This window comes from Lupinus angustifolius, chromosome LG16 (genome assembly GCF_001865875.1).
Source record: "Lupinus angustifolius cultivar Tanjil chromosome LG16, LupAngTanjil_v1.0, whole genome shotgun sequence".
NCBI lineage: Eukaryota > Viridiplantae > Streptophyta > Magnoliopsida > Fabales > Fabaceae > Lupinus > Lupinus angustifolius.
In genome coordinates, this window is record NC_032024.1 from 1546775 (window position 1) to 1570740 (window position 23966).

General features: G+C 31.2%; 3 protein-coding genes across 4 annotated transcripts; all 3 read right to left on the reverse strand.

Annotated features, from left to right (window-relative positions):
* On the reverse strand, positions 532 to 6787 carry LOC109329891 (beta-D-xylosidase 1-like). The gene is made up of 6 exons (XM_019563771.1): positions 6292 to 6787; positions 3856 to 4137; positions 3159 to 3328; positions 2635 to 3077; positions 1781 to 2194; positions 532 to 1410 (listed from the first exon to the last, which is right to left on the reverse strand). The coding sequence occupies exons 1-6, from the start codon at positions 6703 to 6705 to the stop codon at positions 815 to 817; spliced, it is 2319 nt and encodes a 772-aa protein (XP_019419316.1). The 5' UTR covers positions 6706 to 6787; the 3' UTR covers positions 532 to 814.
* On the reverse strand, positions 8984 to 19491 carry LOC109330118 (acetate/butyrate--CoA ligase AAE7, peroxisomal-like). 2 transcript variants are annotated; one of them, XM_019564155.1, is made up of 5 exons: positions 19285 to 19491; positions 17953 to 18198; positions 16667 to 17254; positions 15199 to 16122; positions 8984 to 8994 (listed from the first exon to the last, which is right to left on the reverse strand). In XM_019564155.1, the coding sequence occupies exons 1-4, from the start codon at positions 19330 to 19332 to the stop codon at positions 15220 to 15222; spliced, it is 1785 nt and encodes a 594-aa protein (XP_019419700.1). In that variant the 5' UTR covers positions 19333 to 19491; the 3' UTR covers positions 8984 to 8994; positions 15199 to 15219. The 2 variants fall into 2 exon arrangements, with proteins under 2 accessions (XP_019419700.1, XP_019419699.1); XM_019564154.1 differs by lacking the exon at positions 8984 to 8994 and adding an exon at positions 14978 to 15089 and having other exon boundaries at positions 15196 to 16122.
* Positions 20847 to 23286, reverse strand: LOC109330193 (chitinase-like protein 2). The gene is made up of 3 exons (XM_019564265.1): positions 22866 to 23286; positions 22065 to 22224; positions 20847 to 21518 (listed from the first exon to the last, which is right to left on the reverse strand). Exons 1-3 carry the CDS (start codon positions 23239 to 23241, stop codon positions 21098 to 21100), a joined length of 957 nt encoding a protein of 318 aa, XP_019419810.1. The 5' UTR covers positions 23242 to 23286; the 3' UTR covers positions 20847 to 21097.

Here is a 23966-nt window from a genome sequence, read left to right on the forward strand (position 1 = left end):
GTTTGGTATCACTAATGTAGGGTTCACAAGTACTTTTTTCTTACAAGCCTCACCTAATGTTATTATTAGTCACTCGCTCACGGGAATAGATAATATTGAGTAAAATTATATTATAGATGGTAATTGATTAAAGCTATAGAAAATTCTTAACTAAATTGCAAATAAATATCTCTCACTATTTAGAAAATTCCATCTTAGGTACTAACTTTGTAAGTGACAATGACATTCCACCGGTGATAAATATAAACTATAAGTTACCACCTTCATTATACAATTAATCACAATTTAGAGTTTTTAAAAACGTGAAATTTCATTAAAGTACATCTTTGGCAGCAATAACTAAGTTTCCCCCTTTAATTTATAAGCATAACAAAAAAACAAAGACAACACTTGAGCTATAGACAAAAGGTTTGATTTGTGATACACTAAGCTAAAGACAACCTTAAAGAGTGTTACTTTTATGTTTGAAGTTTCTAGAAAACATGAAAATCAATAAAGATGATATGAGAAAGGATAAGAATTATTAACAACTTCAACTTTGTCCTAAAACATTTTCAACATATGAAGTAACAATAGTGCAATTGATACTATTGTTGGTTTACAAATTTCACCTAAATTTGTCTATTTTACATTTGTAATAAAAATGGAACACGCTAAATGTTGCACTATAACTTGAAGTAAAAATGAGCACCAACCTATCCCTTAGTTTACACTTGAAGGAACACAACTTATTTTTTTGAAATTTATTCTTCCTATTTGTAAAACTTAGTTGTATTTGTCAAATTTGTTTGACACTTGACAATTATTTACTCTTCTAATTCTTGATTTCATCAAGAGTTTGGACATAAATTGAATGTTTAACATCACCAATATGAAGTTCATGTTCACCCATTGGAATTCTTCGAATCCCAAACTCATCCACAATAGAAAGGTGCTTACACACATGAACACCAAATTTAACACTTTGCTTTGAACCAACATGTACATGTACTTTATGGAAGCTCACCAATTGTTTAACTGAATTCCATTTCCCAATTGGTGGCTTTGAGAAAATGAGAAGTGTTTCACTCCCATCCATTGACCCTTCATTTTTCACATCAACATGGAATCCCAACTCCAATGCACCACAATTTGCATGGCTAACTTTCACTCCTTTGCTTGAAAATGTTGAGTTTTTTAAGGCACTTAGGCTTACAATTGGGAGTGCTACCTCTTTAGGAGCAACTACTAAGGAGTGTGTGAATGTTGTGTAACTCAAGCCATGACCAAATGGGAATACCACAGGGCCTTTGTAGAATCTATAGGTCCTTCCTGGGTACCCTGATGTTGGGTTTGCACGCATGTCCATGTTTGTCATGGGCACATTGTCTACATAGTCTTGTGGGTACCATGTATTAGGTAGCCTTCCTCCTACAATACAAGCCCAATCCCAAAAAAAGTAAGATACAACAAAATTATAGGGAGTATGGATTTAAACACAGTAATTTCAAACAGTATTGTAAAAACTGGTTCGTGCTGGTCGGTTTAACTAATAAATCAGTCTCAATATCAGTATGGTATAATAATTATACCAGTCATGCAATGATACTGGTCAAAATCAGTCAAAACTGATCATATTAAAGTAGTAAACCACCTGTTGAGACGCTATATCATTATGCAAATACCCTGACCAGATTGATGATCGATACAATGATAATAACACTACTTCCAAACCTCAAAATTCTGAGGAACACATAGGTAAACTCTTAAATTATATTAGTTTTTTGTGTGATTATTATACCTGGGTTAGTTGTACCAAAAATGACATCAGCTATGGCAGTTCCTCCAGCTTGACCAGGATAACCAACCCATAAAATGGCACTAATCTTAGGATCATTTTTGGCAAAAGTGACATCAACAGGGCCACCAGACATAATGACCAAGATAACTGGGCCTTTAGCAGCCTTAGCAACCCTAGACACAAGGTCTTGTTGGTGACCTGGTAAGAGAAGCCCAACTCTATCTTTGAACTCTGCTTCTATGGATTGGTCAAGCCCAACCACTAACACTGTTGCATCAACTTGTCTAGCTACAGTTTCTGCTCTTCCAAATAGATCAGTTGCACCACATGCAACATCCCTACACCCTACTTGATGCATGGTCTTAACATATCTTGCAATCCCTTGTAATGGACTAGTATAACCACATGCCACACCTACCAAATATAAAATTCCAATACAAAAATCAATATATTATATCACCCTACTTTTTAAATTGACTTTCATGTAAGGATGGTGATTTATTAATCCCTGCTTAATAAAATGTGATGCTAACTCACAAAAGTAGTAATTTTGGAGGAAAAAAAGGCATATTTATTTGGACCAAAAACTTATTTAGGTTATCTTAAATCTTGGTGTATTTTTTGTATAATTAAGGATATATCTTCACTTTATGGGTAAATAATTAATCCATTCCGGGGTGTGACTACACTTCCTAACAACTATTTTTCTTAGGAATCAAATTTTGAACTTTTTTTCTACTTGAGGGTACAATTGAACTTTATCTCACTAAATCAATGTCTTGCCGATAAGTCATGGTGGATTGAACTTGTGAGAAAATATCTAGATTAAAGTGGTTAAATTAGTTATCACTAACCTGCATAGTTTCCAATCATTGTAACAGTGACATCTGAATTAGGTCCAATGACTCCAACAATGCCTTGAGTCCTAGGGGATAGTGGCAAGGTGTTTCCATTGTTTTGCAACAGAACTATGCCTTGTCTAGCTGCTTCAAGGGCCAATTCTTGATGGGCCTGAGTACACACATCTTTTGGACCCAAGTTTCCATATGGTTGGGCTCCACCATCAAACATGCCCAATCTCATTTGCACTGTAATAAGGTTTCCTAATGCAAGGTTAAGATCATTTTCAGTAATGAGCCCTTGCTTAATGGCACCATCTGTGTGAAGGGCCAAAAATGGCCCACAATCTAAATCAAGTCCTGCTTTAATAGCTTCTGCTGCTGCCTCTTCAGGTGTTTTTGTATAGTGTTGGGTGCCAAAGAAAGTATCAACTGAGTCACAATCCGAGACTATGTACCTATTTTATTATATTTCATTATGGTTCTATAAATGATAATTTAAACTTATGGTAAAGTTTATTAATGTTGTATTAACTGACCCATTGAGATGCCATTTGCCACGAATAGTGTTACGAAGGAGATTAGAATCAGCACATGTGGGTTTGCCATTAACTTGATTATAGGAACACATCACACTAGCCACTTTTCCTTCCAACACACATGATTTGAATGGTACATTATATGTGTCCTCCAAGTCTTGCTTAGTTACCTGCATCATGCATCAATACCCCAAAACACTTTCATGATTCTGATATATATGATTGTATTAACTTATAAAAGTCACATACACAAGGGACACAATAATCAATAGATGAGAAAAGAAAATGTTATGTGGTCCAAAACCAAGTGCAAGTGGATGCAAGTCCTTATCAACAACTTGTATCACTTCCACTTTAATGAAAAATATTTTTTCTTTATTGCAATAGTGGAAACAAGAAACTACTTATTTGGTCCCAAAAAATGAGAATGATGAAAGCTGAATAATTTCTTGCTTGCTCAATAAAGATAGGTATTATTATTATACATAACTTCACACAGCATAAGTTCCCGATAAAGAAAAAGGTGCGATCAGTACTATATACACATAAGAGTAACTAAAGGATAATATTACCTAATAAAAAATAATAATTTTAAATAATAAACAACTGAGGGTCCCTTTTGCTATATTATTTATATATGTCATTATATGTGCATATATAATTGAAGACATGATAATATTTTCTCATTCATTCATACCTTGGCATTAAAATGAAACCTGTCTACACCATTCCAATTATCAAGGTCATAGGCAGTATAATGCTTACAACAAGCAGCAACCTTTAGCCGATTACCGGCTCCGTCACCTTGGAGTCCTTTGACATAGCTTGCGGCGTATTTTCCGGCCAATATCGGGTCTTCACCAGGAGTTTCTTGGCCACGGCCCCACCGTGGGTCACGAAAAATGTTCACATTGGGGCTCCAGTATGTCAAGCCAGCCACCCCACCATTATACATTGCTCTTGCTTCATCGGATACTACCTGTAAATGAATATAGTTCATTTAATTAATTATAATAAATAAGATAATCTTTTTATTGTTTAAAGAAAGTTCTTTGTCTTTGTCTTTTCTATAAGTCATTTGGCTACCAACCGGAATAAAATATATATATATATATATATGTATAGCATTTAGTGCAATGGACCATGTATAGATTTCCACATTGAACATTTCTTGATTCTAAACGTCACATAGTCTTGCTAATCCTCCAAATGAATTTTGAAGGCTTTATTATATATATATATATTTGAAGATAATTATTGTATGTTAGGAGCAGGATTTCAATTATAATTTTTGGCCAATGCGATAGGTTATTAGAGTCTCATTTTGTTATAACTTATAACAAAAGCTAAGCAACTTAATGAATGACCTTTGAAAGCATGATATAATGTATAGCCCCGGGACCAAAGGAAAAAAGACATTATTAAAAGCTCCACGCAATGTTTTGGCACCTTGCAAGTATTAGAGATATTGGTGGTCCAAATCAAATACATGATGTTTGGTCAACATTTGATAAATAGTAAATAAAAAAATGCTATTATATACGATGAAAAATTCATCTTTGGGTCTATATTTCCACCCAATCAATTATCTGAATCAAATTATTTTGATGGTAATGATTTGAATTTAATCACTTTATTTCAATGATGTTATTGTAACCTTGGTCTTTATACTACATAATAATTTTCCGGGCAAGAGTTTGGTGCTAGAGAATCTAGTATAGGATAAGTAGATAAACTCTAAACCTTATTTAATTATTATTTCAAGCTTAAATAGGCACATAATTAATTAATGACGTTAAGAGAGACTAAACCACACTGGTTATTGACTTGTTTTGAAGACTTTTTGTAGTATCGAGTAAAAATAAATAATTTAATTTGGCTTTAAAAAAAGAGTAAACCACGGAACAATGAACAAGGACTTCTCAAACCAGCTTATAACGACACTGTTGCTTTCATAGTTAATGAAATAATGGCGTAATGGACCTTCTTTTAAGTACTCATTGGTCATTGCTGACAAAACTAAGTTGGTGATATTTCATTATCATCCCAATTTTTCTCATTTTCTAAACCATATAAAGTGCCACCATTGTCAGGTTTCATATTTTCCAATGATGCCATGTCACATGGGAACAGTATATATATATATATATATATATATATATATATATGTATATATATGTATAAATATATGTGTGTATGTATGTATAAATATATGTGTGTATGTATGTATATACCAACAAGGTAAATCAAAAAGTGACTGAAGCGAGTGCAGGGTTTCAATATATTTTCAACCTAATCTTCTTTCCATTTTCATTTTTATATACACTCAGCAGCAAAAATATATCCATGCAAAGATAATAAATCGTTACGTGGAATAAAGTGTGAATTTATTTTCATAACAACAAATATATACAACGACATAAGAGATTTATATATCATTTTAAATAGTAAGTTATATATTATTATGTATAGATCTTTATATTTATATTGATAATGTTTAAATATTAAAATCTTTTTATAATTTAATGATGGACATTAACGATCTCATTTATGTAAAGGTAACATGAGAGAGAAACATGATAAGTGTACTATGATTATATTTATACTCCTATATAAGCATGACCCATTTGGCTTGTGAATGTGCTGTGCTAGTGCGAGTATAATTCCAAAAATAATATGGTATCTTATTATGCATGTTTTGGCGAATGGATAATAAGAAAGGCCAAGGAATCTACTTTGAATAAATCTATTAGTTAACTAATGGATGAAACAAAAAGTTAACATTGATTAATGATTTAATGGGGTTATATCCAATAATGTTTTTGCTATGCTAGAAAAAACACTTGTCCTTTTTTAGATTCATGCATCTACTAAAGATGAAAAATAAATGCCAATGAAAAAAAACGTTTTATCGTAAGAGAAAAATATCAAATTACATATGTTACACACATATAACATAATAAAATACCTGAGATAAGACTTCACTGTATACTTAAAGTCAATAAATTTATGGGAGTCATACTTATTGGGAGAGGTAGCCACAAATTCGATAGAAATTGATTTCTTCCCAAAAAATATGAAAATATAGTTGATAGTACAAAGAAATATATATGACATGATAAAATAATCTCACCTGTCCAATTTGTTGCCACAGTGACTGGTTGAAGGAAGCAGCGGTGGTTATAACCTGAGGGAAGCTGGTGGCGCCGGGAAATGCCCCACCAAACTTGGTCCCGGGTCCGACATTGGAGACGCCGTGAAGTGCCTCCGACCACCACTCATAACCTTGTATACCTAGCCTTGGCACCTCTATGGCATTGTTCACCACCAACCTTATCTTCTCAGGCAATGTGAGTCTCCCTATGAGGTCTTGTACCCTCAAGTTTATAGCTACGTGTGTACTACAGAACTTGAACCCCTTCGTTAACCCGTTATTAGGGTCACATGCAAAGGGTACCCTCCCTTCCCCAACCCCTAGTAAGGCACACATTACTAACGAAAATGTGACTAAGATTAAGCTTAAAGTTTTGCTTCTGCAACAAGCCATGGTTATATGTGAGGGATGATGGAGAGTGGGGTATGTATATATATAGTGATCAGAGAGAGGAATTGCGTCTTTTAAAGGGTTCGAGCGAAGATGAGGTTAAGAAAGAGAAGGTTTCATGATTGAGATTCCAAGTTGATGAGTTGAACCATTTGATATAATTTAACAATGTGTTGGTATAGTGAGATAAGATTTGGTTGGATTTTTATGATTGACCAAAAGATTAAGAGTTTAATTTCTGATAACAACACTTATTGGGAGGACAGTTATACACTGCAAAATAAATTAGTTCCTTATCCAAAGTCTGATACAAGAGAATATCATTATAGTATCATAATTATTAATTTGAAATATTAGTTGCGCATGTCTCTATTCAGCAATAAATAAATAACATTGCTATATTCTCCTACTAAATCCTCCTATCACAAAAAAGTGATATATGTCACTTGTAATTCGATCATTAATAATTAAAGTATCTTATTATAACATATGTCATCATCTTCTTGTAGGTAAGAGAATATAATAGGAGGATATATCATTTTTCATACACTTTTGTTGTCCCAAAAAAATGGTAAAAAACGGGAAAGAAAATAGTCTCAAATCAAAATAATAATAATAAATAAAAATACTTATAGATTGCATATCATGGATTGTTATTGCTTAATAATTAATTATTCTTAGACAAAATATTAAAATTATATCATTTATTTCTTTTGACTTTAAAAAAATCATTCTTTTGGGATGGATGAATTAGTTTTTATTTAATTGAGGGAGAGAGTGAGTGAGTCAGTGTAACACGTAGTTAGGCTCAGTGGGTGATCGCAGGCATGGCTCCTTTGTGTCTATTACCAAGTTAGATGCTATATAAATGAATCAATTAACTTTATTATATGCCATAACTTAATGGAGATAAATATAAACAGAAAACGACAAGAGAAAAAGGTCATTTCTATTATATTTTTTAGTTTTAATATTTATTAATTAGGAATAAAATATCTCATATATAAAGGAGTAAGTTATCTCACTCCGTTTCTAAAATTTTAACGTATATCTTATTTAATTATTTTCTATAAAAATATTTTTAAAATTAAACAAAAAATACACATGTCATATTTTTATTGATCGAGATAAACAATTTATCTCGATATTTTATTCTCTTATCAATTCTAAATGTTTCTGAGAAATGAATTCGAGTTCACGGACGAGAGAATCCCTCGCTCTCTCGTGTGCATGCTTTGCATTGTCAAATCAGAATTCACAGGAATACAATTCCACTACCTAAAAGCTAAGTTGCTATTTTTACTATTTCTTTTGGATTATTATTAACGGTGTTTTAATGCAGGAAAATTTGTATTAAAAAACTAAATCTATTAATTTTCAAAATATTAAATTTATCATTTCTAATATATAACTACTTTACTTCTTTAATTAATACCTTAAACATAGTACTTGTTAACATTCCATTTTCCTCTCATTAGTAAACTTATTTGCTTTTTTAAGGGGAGAGGGTGAGAAAGTTCCTCAAGACTTTGAACTTAGGTTCGAATTTCATGTGGTGCGACTCTATCAAAACTAATAAGGAAAATGTTTTTTATCATAAAAAACTTCATTAAGATCAAAATTTGAACATTAATATGAAGTCTAATATTTTCTAGGGAAATGTGTATGTATAAAAATATGAATTTAAGATGTATACTCTGATTGTGTAAAATATTTACACTGTCAATACATCATACACCATTGATTTGTATTACTTTTATTTGAAAGTTAATAACAATTAATAGATGAATAGTTGATGATTTACCGACATAATAAAAATATATGTTTTATGGGGAAACTAAGCACATCAAAATTTACTTATTTCAATATATCATAAGATTCTATTTATACTTTTTGGTGGTTAAACCCATCCTTAACAAAACCCAAAGATTAAAAGTAGATGAAGGGTCCAACTTTTTTCCTAAGGTGGAAAAGTTTTGATTCCAAATAATAGAATTGATTAATCAAATCAAAACACCTTGCTCCCAAGAGTTAAAAGAATTAATTAACATAATCCATTGACATTTTTTCCTACAGAAGTCAAATTATTTAGCTGTTCTCCCTCCAACTTAAATACCCATTTAAGTAAGAAGGATTATATGTCCTAACAAATTTTTATCTCCATATAATATAATAAAATTATTTTTTGTTTTTATGATTTTTTTACTAAAATATCACTTTTAATTATATTAATATATTAATAAAATACAAAAACTGAGACAAATAATCTTTATTTCTCATATTACAAACAAACTTTTTGTTGGGCCAGAATGCAATCAGGGGGCCTCCAACCATCAGAGAGTTCCATTGTTACATGAGTATGGAAAGAGTGAAGAGTCATAAGTGAGACACCACGTCTCGAACCAAAACTTTAAGGCATTAGTTTTGTGGGCCTTTGCTTCTTATAAACTATTTCACTCCTCTTCACATATTCAATATAAGACTTCACACTTATAAACCCAACACTTTTCAAATAAAAAATAATTATTTCTAGTACAATATTGCTGCAGGGTGTTTTACCAATGTAAAGGCTTTTCACCCCCGTGATGCTACTGCATTTGAATAAAGCACTATTAACAAAATTCAAATCTCGTGACTCCATTTGAAGAAAATTATGAGTTTTTGTCTCTTTTTCTGCTCTTTCTTCCTCCAAGTCACAACTTCACAAACACTTCTCAAGAATGTTACATTATTTTTCTTTTTAAATTAGAGACTTCTCACTATTCGTTTATAAAATACACAATAATTTAGTTGGAGCATATTTTTAATGGTGCAACTGATTAGAGATTCATACAATTGTTTTTACCGTTATGCATTTTATTTTACAAAACTTATAAATATTTTTCACTCTTATGATGCAACTTTATATAACTTTAAATGTGTTTCATAAATTTCTATCATTTATGGAATTATGTCCGCTTATTTATGAGACACAAAATTTTCTATGCAACAACTCTTACTCCTTCCATTCTTTATTTTTGTTTTTTAGTATTGTTTTTAAACTTTTGTTGTTTTACAATTTCAAGGCTTCATCGACCCCCTCCCCTCTAATTCTATTCTCATTCAATAATTATACCTAACATTAATTCTATTTTTCTTTTCTCTTAGGAAATAAATAAGAATATTGTAATCATAATATTGTACTCTTTAATATATTTTTAGTTTGTGTGCATTATATTAACCTTAAAAAGAAAAAAGGAAGAAATGGTTGCACAACTCTTTACAATGCTTGAGATAACTTTGTCGAGAATGCTCTTAACCTCATTTCAACTTTTTAAAATAATCTTGATTATTCTTCACAGGTACGAGAAAAGACATTATTGTCTTTGTAGTGGAAGACATATGGAGAAATTTAAATAGAGAAAATGACACCAAGAAATTAACGTGATTCAGCAATTTGTATATGTCCACGGTTGAAGAGCAACAATGATATTATCACTATAATAAAAGAGAATTACAAGTTCACTCAAGTGTTTCACTCACTTCCCAAAACTCAAGTACACTCAATATCACTCTCTCTCAAGTATATCTTAAACACTAAAATATTCCTCACAATATTAGAACAAGAGAAGAAGAGAGAATATGCACTAAAACTAGAATATTTAGAATATTGATATGTCTTACAATGGCTTCGAGCATTCCTATTTATAGCCAAAACCTTGAGGATTTTATGACAAAAACAAAGATGCTTCACCACAACCTCTTATTTTTATTGGCTACAAAAAAAGGTTCCACTATAGCCACTCATTTTACTTGGCCACATCATTCTCTTTTTCTTTTAAGCCAATATTTAATAGTCCATTTATTCTAATATTAAGATCAAATTCTTACCAAACAAATAATGTAAATAAATATGATTGTGTTGCTCTATATATATATATATATATATATATATTAATTCATATTTATAATCATGCAAAACTATAATTTGCCAACCACTAACGGACCCACACATATATACACATATATGCTTTGATTAGTATACATATTGATTAGCATATAGACATTTAGTGTATATATATTATATGATGGGATAAGGGATAAGAAAAACCATATACATCCTTTAATCATAAATAAAGAATATGTAGTCCTCTAAGTTGAAGTACTTGAATTGAAAATTAACAACATTGACAAAAACATTATAATAAAGGTAGTTAACTTGGTTCTATTATTTAATTTGTTTTTCTCCAATCAATATAATGAAGTAGGACTAAATGAGGTGCCTTTAACTTTAAGTAATATATGTAATAGCCTACCAACTGTCTTTAGTGTATGACATGTGAAATCCACAAGCAACAATTCTTGTCCCACATGCTACAGCTGTCTCAATAATATTAATGAATTTTCTTTATAAAAAATAATTAAGTAAATAATTGGTGTGTGGTGGGGATGAAATTAAATATCTTTTAATGAATCAACAAACATAAAGTTTTTAAGCATGTTAAGGAAAAATTAAAGATTTATTTTAATAAATTTTACATCTAAAAAGATATTAGTGACTCATGATCCAGAGCATGAGAATAGACGTATGCAGTTTTATCTCATATGCATGCGACTATGTTGTTTTTAGGAACAACCTTAAAATTATATCGAACTCATACTCTTGTATCTTTTTATATGATTTTCAAAAATTATGGGTTTGACAAAAGGTTGAAAATTTTAAACCTTAAATGTTACGTGAGCAAATGGGACTTTTTAACCAGCTATTGAACATTTGTTTTTGTTTCACATTTTGCTCATCTTGTTTCCATTATACCAAATTATCCTTTTCTTTCATTAAAATGGCATCCCATTATTTATTTACGCAATGCTAAAGTATTTTTCTAAATTGGCTAAATAATTCTCTCCATTTCCCAATTAAGTATAAAGCACTAAGTACATAGATTAGTGGTTAAATGAAGACAAATTTGGGACAAATGAAAGTCCCACCAATGGCTTTTTGGTGAAAATTCTTCAACTTGAAGCATAGTACATGTAATTATAGTAACATCTTTTTATAGTTGAAACTTTGTTGTGGCATCTTTTTTTGGTTTGAGTTCCCATCATTCTTGTTTTATCACATTTTGTAAGTTCATCTATGATCTCATGCTAAAGCAAAAAGGGAATAACAAACAATTACGAGAAGCCATAAAACAACACATGAGTTGTTTTTCTTCATATATACAACAAATTAAACATTGAATATGTAACATCTTAATTACATTATAATTTGTGATAAATCAATTAAAGACCATTGAATCACAAAATAGAATATATGAATAAAGCAATTACAATACTTAACGTGGGTTTTGTTTTCATCAACATTTTTTTTTACAAAATTATAAAGATAAAACAATTAATTAAAGACCATTCAATATGAATAAATTACTTTAAAATCCTATGTTTTTTTTATTTATTTTTATAATAATAGAATTTGGAGCTAGTCAATGTTCTCGTATCAAATCTGATTTTTTAAGTATCCAACCATCCACCAAACAAATTTTAATGGATAAAAAATGTAACTCATATGCATGATTCACAATTTTAATTTAGTTACTTATTAATTTTTAATTTTGTAGGTATGCAAATAATTCATATTTGATATGTAATTATTAGTGTAATTCGTAAGACTATAGTATTATATATTATTGTAGTACCCATCAACATATATCGTATTTGATTTGAGCACAACTTTGATGATGAGTTATTAATGTGTTGGCTATAGATAGAGTAAGAGCAAAAAGAGTTGAGGTGGCAAAATAATGAGCTTTAACTGAATCAACTTGATCATAAATAAAATGGACCTACAAACCCTATCCATTAACAATTCTGATTTTGACATTTTATTTGGATGAGAACAAAACAATATAATATAATATAATATAGCAACATGCACCAATGAAACCTCATTTTACATGGCTACTTGGGTGGCTAACATGAGATAGATGACAATCAGAACCACCTAAGTAGAGGATCATAGAAAAGCTGATCTAACTGAATAACCTTCATATCATACGAACATTATTATGGTATAAGCTTGGTGTAGTTGCTGAATTATTGGGTCTACATTCTTATCCTTAAACATAGTGACGTGATAGAAGAGATGTTTTTTCATAACCAATTTTTACTAACGAATGAGGTGTTAGTTTAAGTAATACGTGTTTCATTCTTCTTAAATAAGGTATCGAATTTGAATTTTGTAGATGGAAAAAATCCTGATAAAAAGTTAGCCCCACATACCTGTAGATGTTCTCGTCTTAAACATGATTGCCTTCAGTACAAACATACATGTGTAAAACTAAAATCATTGAAATTTTCTTACACTATATATAAAAGATAATGATCTATTGATGATTGACATCCTCTCTATTATTAAATAGTTTAGTCCTAACTCAAACTATAATACATTACACCAAATTTTAAATTAAAACAATTTTCTACTTTGCATTAATACGAGAGAGTCTAATATTGGAGATGATTCAATTTCATTGTTTACATTGTTTAATTTTATCAACTATTGTTCACCAAACCTTTCTTTTATCCAATCTAACACTTTGAGTTGGCTTTTTCAAAATGTTATTTTTACCTAACTGGTCCTTTGAAGCTCTTTTCTATGGAGCTATATCATATATATTTTTTACGTTAAGTTCAACACTTTTGAGTTCTCTTTCAATGTTCTTTTCTCAATTACCATATATGTTTATTACAAGTGCAGTCATCAAATAAAGCTAAGGAGGAATTATTAATTTGTTTGCTTTTAATATTATCCAAAACGAATATAGTGGGTCCCCTTTTGATGGAAAATTGGAACCCAAGTCTAAGATCATTACAAGGAATATCTTTGTGAGAATCAATCAAATCATAGTAGTTAAAATATTGAAAATTATGTATCCATTATACACTTAAGGGATTACTTTGGATAACAAATTATCAAGAACCTCTGATTATCCAGATAGTTTGATTTTATCTCAAACCACCCTTTTTCAACAAAAAAAAAACAAATCTGAGCTTCTAGAAGTTGCAAATCATTGATCAAATCACCACAAAAAAATACATTAAAAAAAGATTATTTCTTGGTTCTTCTCATGAAAATGATGAAATTATTTATAAAACATGATCTTCTTTCCAAAAAATCTTTTTCTTTATATTTCTATTCAATAGAATAACATCAAATAATATATATAGATAATCGATTGGACTCTTTGGACCTTCATATAATGCTTTATATAATTTTATACAACTTAGGAAGGTTTCACAGTATACTTTGTGGGTTTTGATTTTTGTCCCACTTTGTTTAAATTTCATACCATATGAATCTATATGGAAGCCGAAGAGGTGCAGGCCCAGGTACCCTAAATTATTGGGCCCAAAAACTGAAGACACCCCAATCCAAATATCTTGCAAAGGAGGATGAACATGACATTCTTAAAAGATGACCCATCTCTATCCTAGGCAAGTACTTTGTTCAAATTGCTCATAAAAATATATTTGATATCCAACATTATTATGTGTTTCAACATTAATACTATTATGGAAGAGGAAGAATCTTCTCCACATAGACAAATACATATTTTTACTTGTTTTTAATGGCAAAAATGTGATTTTATTGTAATCCAAAAGATATATGTGTAATTGAAAATTACATTTCTCTTTACTTTTTTGAACCAATTATCTCTCTATTAATGAAGAAGATCCTAACCCTAAAAAATCTTTATTTTAAGGAAAATGGTAAAAAAAACTTGAAATTCATCCGTATTTTTATCCATAATCTGTCATACAAGCCCCATTCTAACACCTCACAATGTTTAATACAACGGATAGATAGTCAAGTTCCCTAACCATGTTTTCGTAGATTGAATTCTTGTTTCACATATTATTTTTTGGTATTACCTATTTTTTACATATGAATAAGGAACTAATATCTTTCAGGATTCGTGACTATTTTCAGGAATTAAACTCTTATCATTTTGATCATCCTAAAGATCTAATAAAGTTTTGCACCACTAGACTAACAAATTGTTAATTTTTGTGTCCATGTGAAAAAAAGACTATTAAAAGAAGCATTACTCAATTTAGCTATTAATCAAGTTAACTATTTAACGCCAATCTGAATATTCTTTAGTTTCTATAGGTTGAATAGTTAATTTTAATATCGTGGTTAAATATTGTATATAAATTTAGTACAAAATATAAGAGATAATATCCAACCTTCTATGAACCCAAACATAGAAGTTGATTACATTTTCAATTCTGTTCATCAAATAACAAAGTTTAGGTCCCAACATTTTGCACATATAACAAACAACTCACTTAAATAAAAAACTTATATATCATTAAAAACAGCAATCCTAAACACACATGTTACATACCACTAACTGTTGCACCCCGATTTTCGGCTGCACGACTTCTTAGAGTCGCCATTACATTTTAACCATGTGACGACTCTTAAGAAGTTGTGGAGAAATCGGGGCGCGACACCAACTAATCAATGTCACATGATTATAACTTGCTTATTATCTTAACAGGTCCCATTTCCTTTGCTTTTGCTCTCAGCAAATTCTTCTGTATCTTCCCAGTAGAAGTCTTTGGTAATGTTCCAAAAACAACTGATTTTGGGACCCAATAAGAAGGCATCTTGGTCCTACAGAACTTGATTATATCTTCAGCTAGATTTTGCTCATTACCACTATCCAATACTCCATTCTTCAATGTCACAAATGCACATGGAGACTCACCCCATTTCTCATCTGGCCTTGCAACCACTGATGCCTCAAGTATTGCAGGATGAGAGTATAAAGCATTCTCTATTTCCACACTGCTTATATTTTCAGCACCAGATATGATTATATCCTTTGACCTGTCCTTGATTTCTATGTACCCATCTGAATGTTTCACTGCAAGATCACCTGAATGAAACCATCCATTTGCAAATGCTTCCTCATTAGCCTTTGGGTTCTTTAAGTACCCTTTCATCACACCATTACCCCTCATCACAATCTCACCAATGGTAGTGCCATCTGCAGGAACCGGCTGCATTGTTTTCGTGTTCATTACATCTAGGCCTTCTAAGGATATGTACCGAACGCCTTGCCTTGCATGGAGTTTGGCTTTCTTTTCAGGTGGTAGTGAGTCCCATTCTGGCTTCCATGCACATATTGTGGAGGGACCATAAGTTTCTGAGAGACCGTAAGTGTGTATGACACGAAATCCTCGTTCCGACATGGCAGATATAACAGATGGAGGAGGAGCAGCACCAGCTGTGTTTACATGTACAACATGGGGTAATGGAAGAATGGTTTCTTCTGGAGGGGCATTAATTAATGTGTTAAGCACAATTGGTGCTGCACAAAAATGTGTCACTTTATACTTGGCAATGGCTGCATATACTGCTTTAGCTGTTACCTGTGAAATGCATACAACAATGTTAGTTAAAAAGAGAGTAGCATATTCAAAAAACTTTTGTATGTTAAGGTTTTCAAACTAGAATGTTAACACTCTCCACTAGCCTAAAAATGAAAATCAAAGAAATTACTATTCTGCAGAAGAACTCTGATATCATGGTCAAAATATTAAAGGTTCAATATAAATGTATATGTTCCAATCATGCCATTTTTATATAAGACACGCATCAACTTAGCTCAACCTTGTCTTTCATTGTTTTGACCTTGAATAAGCCATGACATCAAACTTCAAGCCGGAATTATAAATTATCAACAAGGTATGCACATCCTATTACTCATCACAGTCATAAGATTCGATAAAATTTTACATTGGCTGTCGACTGCCTAACACAACCTTCATCTTTCATCCAGGTTTATGACTGGCTATGTCTAACATCAAGCATACATAGGTATATAATATTACCCGATGATAAAAATAAGACGACAAATATATTCATTTCAACCACTCCAACTAATGCAGAGAGTAAAGCAACCAGATTAGTTACCTGTCTAAGGCATATATTTGTTCCACAAAGAGCTGCAAGTGTCCAAGTGTAGCACCATCCATTGCAGTGAAACATTGGTAATGTCCACAAATATACAGCACCTTCATTCATTCCCCAAACAAGAGCTCCACCTAGAGACATGAGATACGCTCCTCGGTGGTGTAACACGACGCCCTTAGGACTAGAAGTAGTACCAGATGTATAACCCAAAGCAATGCTCTGCCACTCATCCTTTGGAGGTTTCCATGCATATTCAGGGTCACCACTTTCAAGAAAATTCTCATACTCAATGGCTCCTTTGGATAATGCATATCTAAGTCCTTTAGGATCACAGTTTTCATCACCAATAACAATTAAGATTGGAGGCTTAAAGTTGTTGCTTTTCTTAGACCATATTTTCAATGCTTCTTCAGTTAAGGAAAAGAACTCTTGATCCACCACCAAAACTGATGCTAGGGAGTGACCAAGAAGGAAAGCAATTACTGATGCATTTAACCGAATATTAACAGTGTTGAGTACAGCTCCTGACATTGGAACTCCAAAGTGAGCTTCATAAAGGGCTGGAATGTTGGGTGCAATAACAGCTACCTGTTGCAGCATTGGAGAAATACTTCAGTATGCTAAAAGAATCCTCTCCTGGATATGCAAATTCTTCTTTTTTCTTGTATAGCTAAAGCTACGTAAAAGTATCACATCATACTATTTTTTTTTTCTTTTTTTAGGTATTTCTTATCTAATGTAGGAGAATATCCTCACTCCGAACTTAAACACTCACATTTTGGTACTTGATTATTCAGAGTATCGAAGAGAGGTTGGACTCCTCTCCAATACTAGATATGAACTCGGACAAGGATTACCTGTCCCAAAAAGTTGATGTCCTTATGTCCCAAACAAATCATATTTCAACAATCAACATAAAAAATTTATTATGGCACATGGGAGCACATCTTTACACTGTTCATGTCCTTATTAATATTATTATGTCATTGATACTTAATAATTAAATTTTAACTTAAATATATTTTTTCTGACCAAACACATTTTACAAGCCTATGACACATGGAGTGACACAAACGGTATGTTGTCATACCTGTACCCGTGCCATATGTACCTAAAACCAAAATAAAATCAAAATGAAATAAGACTTTTATGAACTGAGATAACATTTTTCCTGCGGCAAACAAAAAAAACAGAACTTCCCTACGGTGTCCCTAACAGAATTATGGTTCTTTATAGGCATAGTCAACAAAATTAATAATAATATTAATGAGAGAAAAGAAAATTACAGTGTGGCCTAGACCAATAGAGTGATTAGAAAGAGCAGAGGCAAATCGACGGCAACGCTGGTAAGTGTGATGCCACGTGTAGCGCCATGATCCATGCACCAGCGATGTTCTATTGGGGTGCACCGTAGCAGCTCTTTCCAGGAACCATAACGGTGTCAAAGCTGTGTAGTTTGCATCATTCTTTCCCAAATCATCTATGTCGCTCCCCATCACACTTTCTCCTGTACCCGCACCACTACTTTCTCTCTAAATATATGCAATAAGAAGACATAGTTTGATCATTATATATAGTACTATACTATTCAACATGATAACCACTTATACAACATTATAAATATTGTATTCCTTTTTTATTAGGCTTAATTCAATGCTTCATCATTTTTATAATCGGATATGTAATTTTTAATTCAATGCTTTCTATTTTTTTTATTGCACTTAATAATATAAAAATAGTAGTAGGGTATTTTTATTAGCATATTCTCATACTAGCCATACTATTTTTGATGGCAAGTGTGACGAATACTACACGCTTTAGGAGACTAGGACAGATTCCAAGCACAAATCACATATGTGGTCGAATTCAATACATTATTAAAGTCATATGATATTGTTTATGAAAATAAGAGTGTAATAATGTGTTATAGGGTAAAGGTTTATGTTATTAATTATGATTAAATATGAATAGTTGGATGCGGTGATCGTGTATAAAATTCATATTGCATATTTTTTTCTCAGGTTATATATTTAATTTTTGTACATTTCTTAAAGAATGTAATATTCATATACTCACCATATAAAAAATTATACATAATTAGTGCATCATTTACATTTATTTAAATTGCTTTTATTTATTTAAGAGTTAATAATAATTAAAAATGAATGATAAATAATATTACGATAGTATAAAAGATTTCAGTGTATACATATTTTTTCCTTTCTTAAATAATATTGATTGTTGTAGATATATTGTCCTATTTCTTAAATAATATTGATGTATAAATTTTATACTCTGTTACTGCATTATTTATCACTGTTATTATTGACTTTTAACAACAACAAAAAATAATATAAATGAAAATTTAAAATGTGCATAAATTTTAACACTAACAATCCAATTAATTTAATATAACTTTCCCATATGAAAATATTAGCCTTTTTTCAATGCAATTAGTTTCTCTTCTCTCTTTAATATCATTAGAACAATAGATAGCACTTTACAGCATCACTAATTTCTTGAAAGTTGTGATATTTGTATATATGAAAATGACACTTATAAACGAAAAATGAAAAAAAAAACTAGGGTTGGGTTGAGATTGTGGTTTGGTTATATACCTCAATGGTTGGGTGAGTGCAAAAGTGTTCCCTGTTGCACACTGCCATCTCATCTCTGTTTATCTGTTCAACTAAACAAAACCAAATGATGACTCATAAATCAAAAACCTATCATCAAAGTTTGGAATATTGATCTATAAAATGTAACCTTTCAATGGAGTGCAAAAGAAGAACAAAGAGAGGCCATAGAGAGAGAAAAAAAGATGCTGGAAAGAGAAAGGATAAAAAGAAATAAAGAGAAGGAGGAAGAGTGAGAGGGTTAGAATATTTGCAAAATAATAATAACCATTTACTTTTGGATCATGTTTATCAAAATATCCCAAGACAACAAAATTTATCAGTGTAAAATATATGTAATGTCAATGTAAAATTTATATACTATCAATGTATTATTTATTTATATTATTTTTATAAAAGTTAATAATAATTAAATATAAATTATACAACGATAATATATAGAACTCATATATATATCAATATATTTTCTCATTTTTTATATGATTGGTAGATGAGATTATGATGAGTACTACATATTCCAAAAATTGGAAATTAATACATGCTTTCTTTTCATTATTATTTCTATAGATGGAAGGCGTGCCCGCATAGCCTGATATTGTTTTGTGTAGGGTACACAAATTTTGTATATTTCGTCTCAAAGTTTTTGTTAATTTTTTATATTTAGCTACATTATTTAATTTTATTTTATTTATAAAATAAATCTTTTATTTTTTTAGTTATTCAACAATGTCTGCGGGCTCTTCGTTAACCCGTTTTAAAACGGGCAGAACAATAAATTTTGTCCGTTAAGTCAATGTAAACATATCTAAATTTCTGTGGTCATTTGCATGCACAGGCAAAACAAGTCGAATGACTCATTTTGTCATCTCTAATAATGTGTAATATAGTAAAATAACAACAATGAAATCATAATCTTAATGAACATAAGATCAATTATATGTTAGAGTTTCCTTATGATTGGTGAACTCTCAATCATAGAATTTATATCTCATGATTCTCACACATAATATAAAACAATGATATAAAGTTATATCTGAATCCATGTTTCTCAAATATATTCTTTTTGTATGTCTTGAGAGAGAGTTTGGTATGATGATTCCTCAACCAAATCTTGAATTTCTTTTGGGACCTTCGTTTTCCCTCAAATGGAAGGGTGAAAACTATTTACAATTTTGGTGTCTTGGAAACCATAACCCTTCCTTATACTTCTTATTATCCCATATAGGCCAACCATTTAAATATACATTCATTAAACTCATATTCGTTATCGATTTTAGAAATCCTATGAGTTGTGAGACATTAGATTACTTGTTTTATAACCCAAAATAAATAGTATATATAATTGTATTAAATATATGATACTTACCTTAATTAGAAATTATGGATTTCTAATGTAATAATATTATATTATTACCAAAATTATATAGTTTGATATATGAGTTACAATATCAAACTTTTATGGTGCAAATGCTTCCATCATTATTTTAAGTTTAATGGAATTTGATCATTTGGAAGAAACTTTATAATATTTTTATATTGAAATGCACAACATACACATATCATATCAACAAAATTGTTCAGACAACAATTATCAAGCACTGAATTTATACATTGCACCAAAAATATATTAAACTTGTATAGGAAGGGAAAGAAAAGAAGAACCAAGATATACAGCATCATAATAATCTATACACATTAGAATCCAAAAGTAGTTGAAATTTACTCTACAATTGCCCTCCTTTATTAGAATTTTCAAGAATGCACATGCATGCAACAATGACCAAGAAAGAAAAGCTCAAGTTGTTGAAGAAGATTGTGTGGCAGAAGGCTTAAAAGCAGCATGTTGAGCACATGAAAGCACTTCATTAGGCCCAGCTTCTTCTCTTCCAACTCCCATAAGATCAAGGTAATAGAGATAGTGAGAAATTATGTTGTTCATAGCTTCATTATCAGATCCTTGGCCACATACTTGATCACCATAGAGTACATTAATAGTGGCACCAAATCCAGGGACCCTTTTAGATAATGTGTCATTTTTTGTTGGTTTCCAGTTTCCAACAAAGACATCATGTGCTGAAGGTATGTGCTTCTCTGGTGGGGTCATCCATTTCCATATTGCTGCTTGAAAAGCTAAGGTGGCATTTTGTTCTATGTATTCTGGATGGTTTAATAGATCCACTTTTAAGGCTTCACCAGTTTTTCCATAATTGTAGTTCCTAATATCAAGGTATCAACAAAGAAAATAATACCCTTTTCAGAATTTGGTTACAAGTTAGATTGGTTTGATGAATCAACAAGTTGGTTATTGTTGAGTTTTACTCACTATTGTTTTATTCACACTTATTCAGTAAAATTTTACTTCAGTTCTATCATTTCTATTCTATCTACTATGTTTTCTAAAAGAAAACACATTAATTTTTATCATAAGTTGTCAAATAATTATCTTCTGTTGTCATGTTCTAAGAAAATGGTAAAAAAAATTACACTATAGAAATTACAGACTTATGAGCAGGAAAAAAGAGATAATGATACACCAGTTAATGTTGGATCAGGTATACAAGGAACAAAGATATGTTATCACAATCTTATCTATTTGTTGGACTGGGCAATGAAAACATGTTTTGTCGATTAAATATTTTAAACATTCATTATATATGTGGTTTTTGTTTTATTATCATTGGTCCGAGATAGTAGGATCTGAGACTACAGATTTTTGTTCGAAATTAAGTTAATCAAGCAAACTAAAAGTATGAATGGTATACCAGTATATTGGTATGGCACCACGGCCATAGTATGCTGCACCAGGAGAACATGGATAGGTTAATTTGTAATAATCATCACAGTAGTATTTATCAGGACTCAATTCCTTATTGTAGCATAAGCCCCACGCAAGGGGTCCCCCAGTAGCTACCCCATAACCACCTGAAATATTATTCAACAATTTGTTACTATCATTTCAAGATCTTTATCCAAGTGTATATGGATTGAAATGTATAATAATCTACATGCATGTTACTTGAAATGTATAATATATTATGATCACATTAACATAGAACTAGAGTGTATGGATTGTGATATAGGACACTCATATTATAAAACACAAACAAGTTGATACTGAAAAACCCATAAGTAATTAGAAGATATATAGACAAAAAGTATATAAAAGTATCAAAGTATTTGATATAAAACACTCCTACTCAACCAAGAACCATACCATAAATCAACAAAACATAAGAAGAATATGAATATGCCTTGTGATCATATCAAATGTGATATAAATGTGGTTGGACTCTCATGTCGACCCCGAATAAATCATAATTTCTACATATGTAAATCTTTGTCTGCTAGGCAAGAGAATAACAAGTTCGAAATTCTGTCTTGATAGGACATGTTTTTTATTAATATTAAATTGGTGGGGTTATCATTATCTTGTATGTGTTCCTAAGAAAAGGAATTTGTCTATTTTTCGAGGTGTCAAAGGGGCATGGAAACACATAAGAAGTCTTGAATCGAAATGGAAAAACAGATACCATAAGATATAAGTCAACTAAATAATCACTTACAAGAAGTCTTGCTACCAACATGACCAAGAAATGCAGCAACCTCTTTCATCCCAGTGGTTTTGTTTCCAGTGGTGCCAAACCCATGAGGTTGATATTGTGCTGCAGCAGTGATAAAAGAATGATAGTCCCAGAATCCATTAGCATGTGCAACTGGTGCATTACGCTTTGAGAACAAATTCTCAAACTGATAAGTATCAAAGTACTCAGAAATAGCCTCATTGCAACAATAACTAGAGAATCCCTTACATTCCCACCCTTTGTCACATAGCTTCTTACCCTTCACTATCTTTACTAATGGTTTCACTGATGATTGTGCATGCACAATACTCACTAATATTGCTGCAATACTTAGAATAAAAACCAATGTTGGGTTCATCTTTTTTGTCTCTCTTTTTTCCCTTGAATATTGTTATGTGTGGAAGATGTTTGTTGCTTTAAAAGGAGGGTTTTGAATGTGGAGAGAAAGTGATGGAAAGGGAGTGTGTAACTTATTAGGAGGAATAGATTTTCAGATGTTGAATAAGGTGAAGTTTTTGCTTCCATTCTCATTCATCTTTGTCTTGGAGTGCAAGTAAAGTAAAACTTTGATGATGGTAGGTTCTGTAATTAATGAGCATTTTATTATAGCTTATAGAAAGCAAAAGTTAGCATTGGATCCAGGCCTAGAGATTGTGATTTGGGCCGGGCTTTTTGGGTATTCTTGACTTCACTTCAGGTCTATATTGTTGAAATAATAACCTAATTGATTTGGACCTGAAATTGCATGCATTAAGGACAAGAAGAGTCACTGTTCCTCTGAAATGAGATTGTTTCGTTAATTCAACTTGATCAAATGTTAAAACTCTTTTATGTTTTCCGAGTTTGTTTTGGAGGGGAAATAGAAAGTTTGAGAGTCATCTCATAAGTGTATTTCATAGTTCTCATGTCTTTCCTTACCTTTCATTGTCTCTCCAAAAATCAACTCGCAAACAGACCGTTAAAGTGTAACTATTTGTAAAGGAAATGTATATACATTTGAATCATGTAATGAGTTACAGTTATGATATACTTGAGGTTAAATTCAGTGTAAATGTATCCGTACTTATTTAACTAAAAGATACA

What these genes read in the sequence shown, in the direction of transcription:
- LOC109329891 (XM_019563771.1), bottom strand. Translation starts at nt 6,705, where the DNA reads ATGGCTTGTTGCAGAAGCAAAACTTTAAGCTTAATCTTAGTCACATTT. An exon ending in GGTTTCATTTTAATGCCAAG is followed by an intron (nt 3,329 to 3,855) that starts GTATGAATGAAT and finishes TGCATGATGCAG; the next exon opens with GTAACTAAGCAAGACTTGGA. An exon ending in AATGATTGGAAACTATGCAG is followed by an intron (nt 2,195 to 2,634) that starts GTTAGTGATAAC and finishes TATATTTGGTAG; the next exon opens with GTGTGGCATGTGGTTATACT.
- LOC109330118 (XM_019564155.1), bottom strand. Translation starts at nt 19,332, where the DNA reads ATGGCAGTGTGCAACAGGGAACACTTTTGCACTCACCCAACCATTGAG. An exon ending in GCACTCACCCAACCATTGAG is followed by an intron (nt 18,199 to 19,284) that starts GTATATAACCAA and finishes GCATATATTTAG; the next exon opens with AGAGAAAGTAGTGGTGCGGG. An exon ending in CAAATATATGCCTTAGACAG is followed by an intron (nt 16,123 to 16,666) that starts GTAACTAATCTG and finishes TGCATTTCACAG; the next exon opens with GTAACAGCTAAAGCAGTATA.
- LOC109330193 (XM_019564265.1), bottom strand. Translation starts at nt 23,241, where the DNA reads ATGAACCCAACATTGGTTTTTATTCTAAGTATTGCAGCAATATTAGTG. An exon ending in TGTTGGTAGCAAGACTTCTT is followed by an intron (nt 22,225 to 22,865) that starts GTAAGTGATTAT and finishes ATAATATTTCAG; the next exon opens with GTGGTTATGGGGTAGCTACT. An exon ending in GGTGCCATACCAATATACTG is followed by an intron (nt 21,519 to 22,064) that starts GTATACCATTCA and finishes CCTTGATATTAG; the next exon opens with GAACTACAATTATGGAAAAA.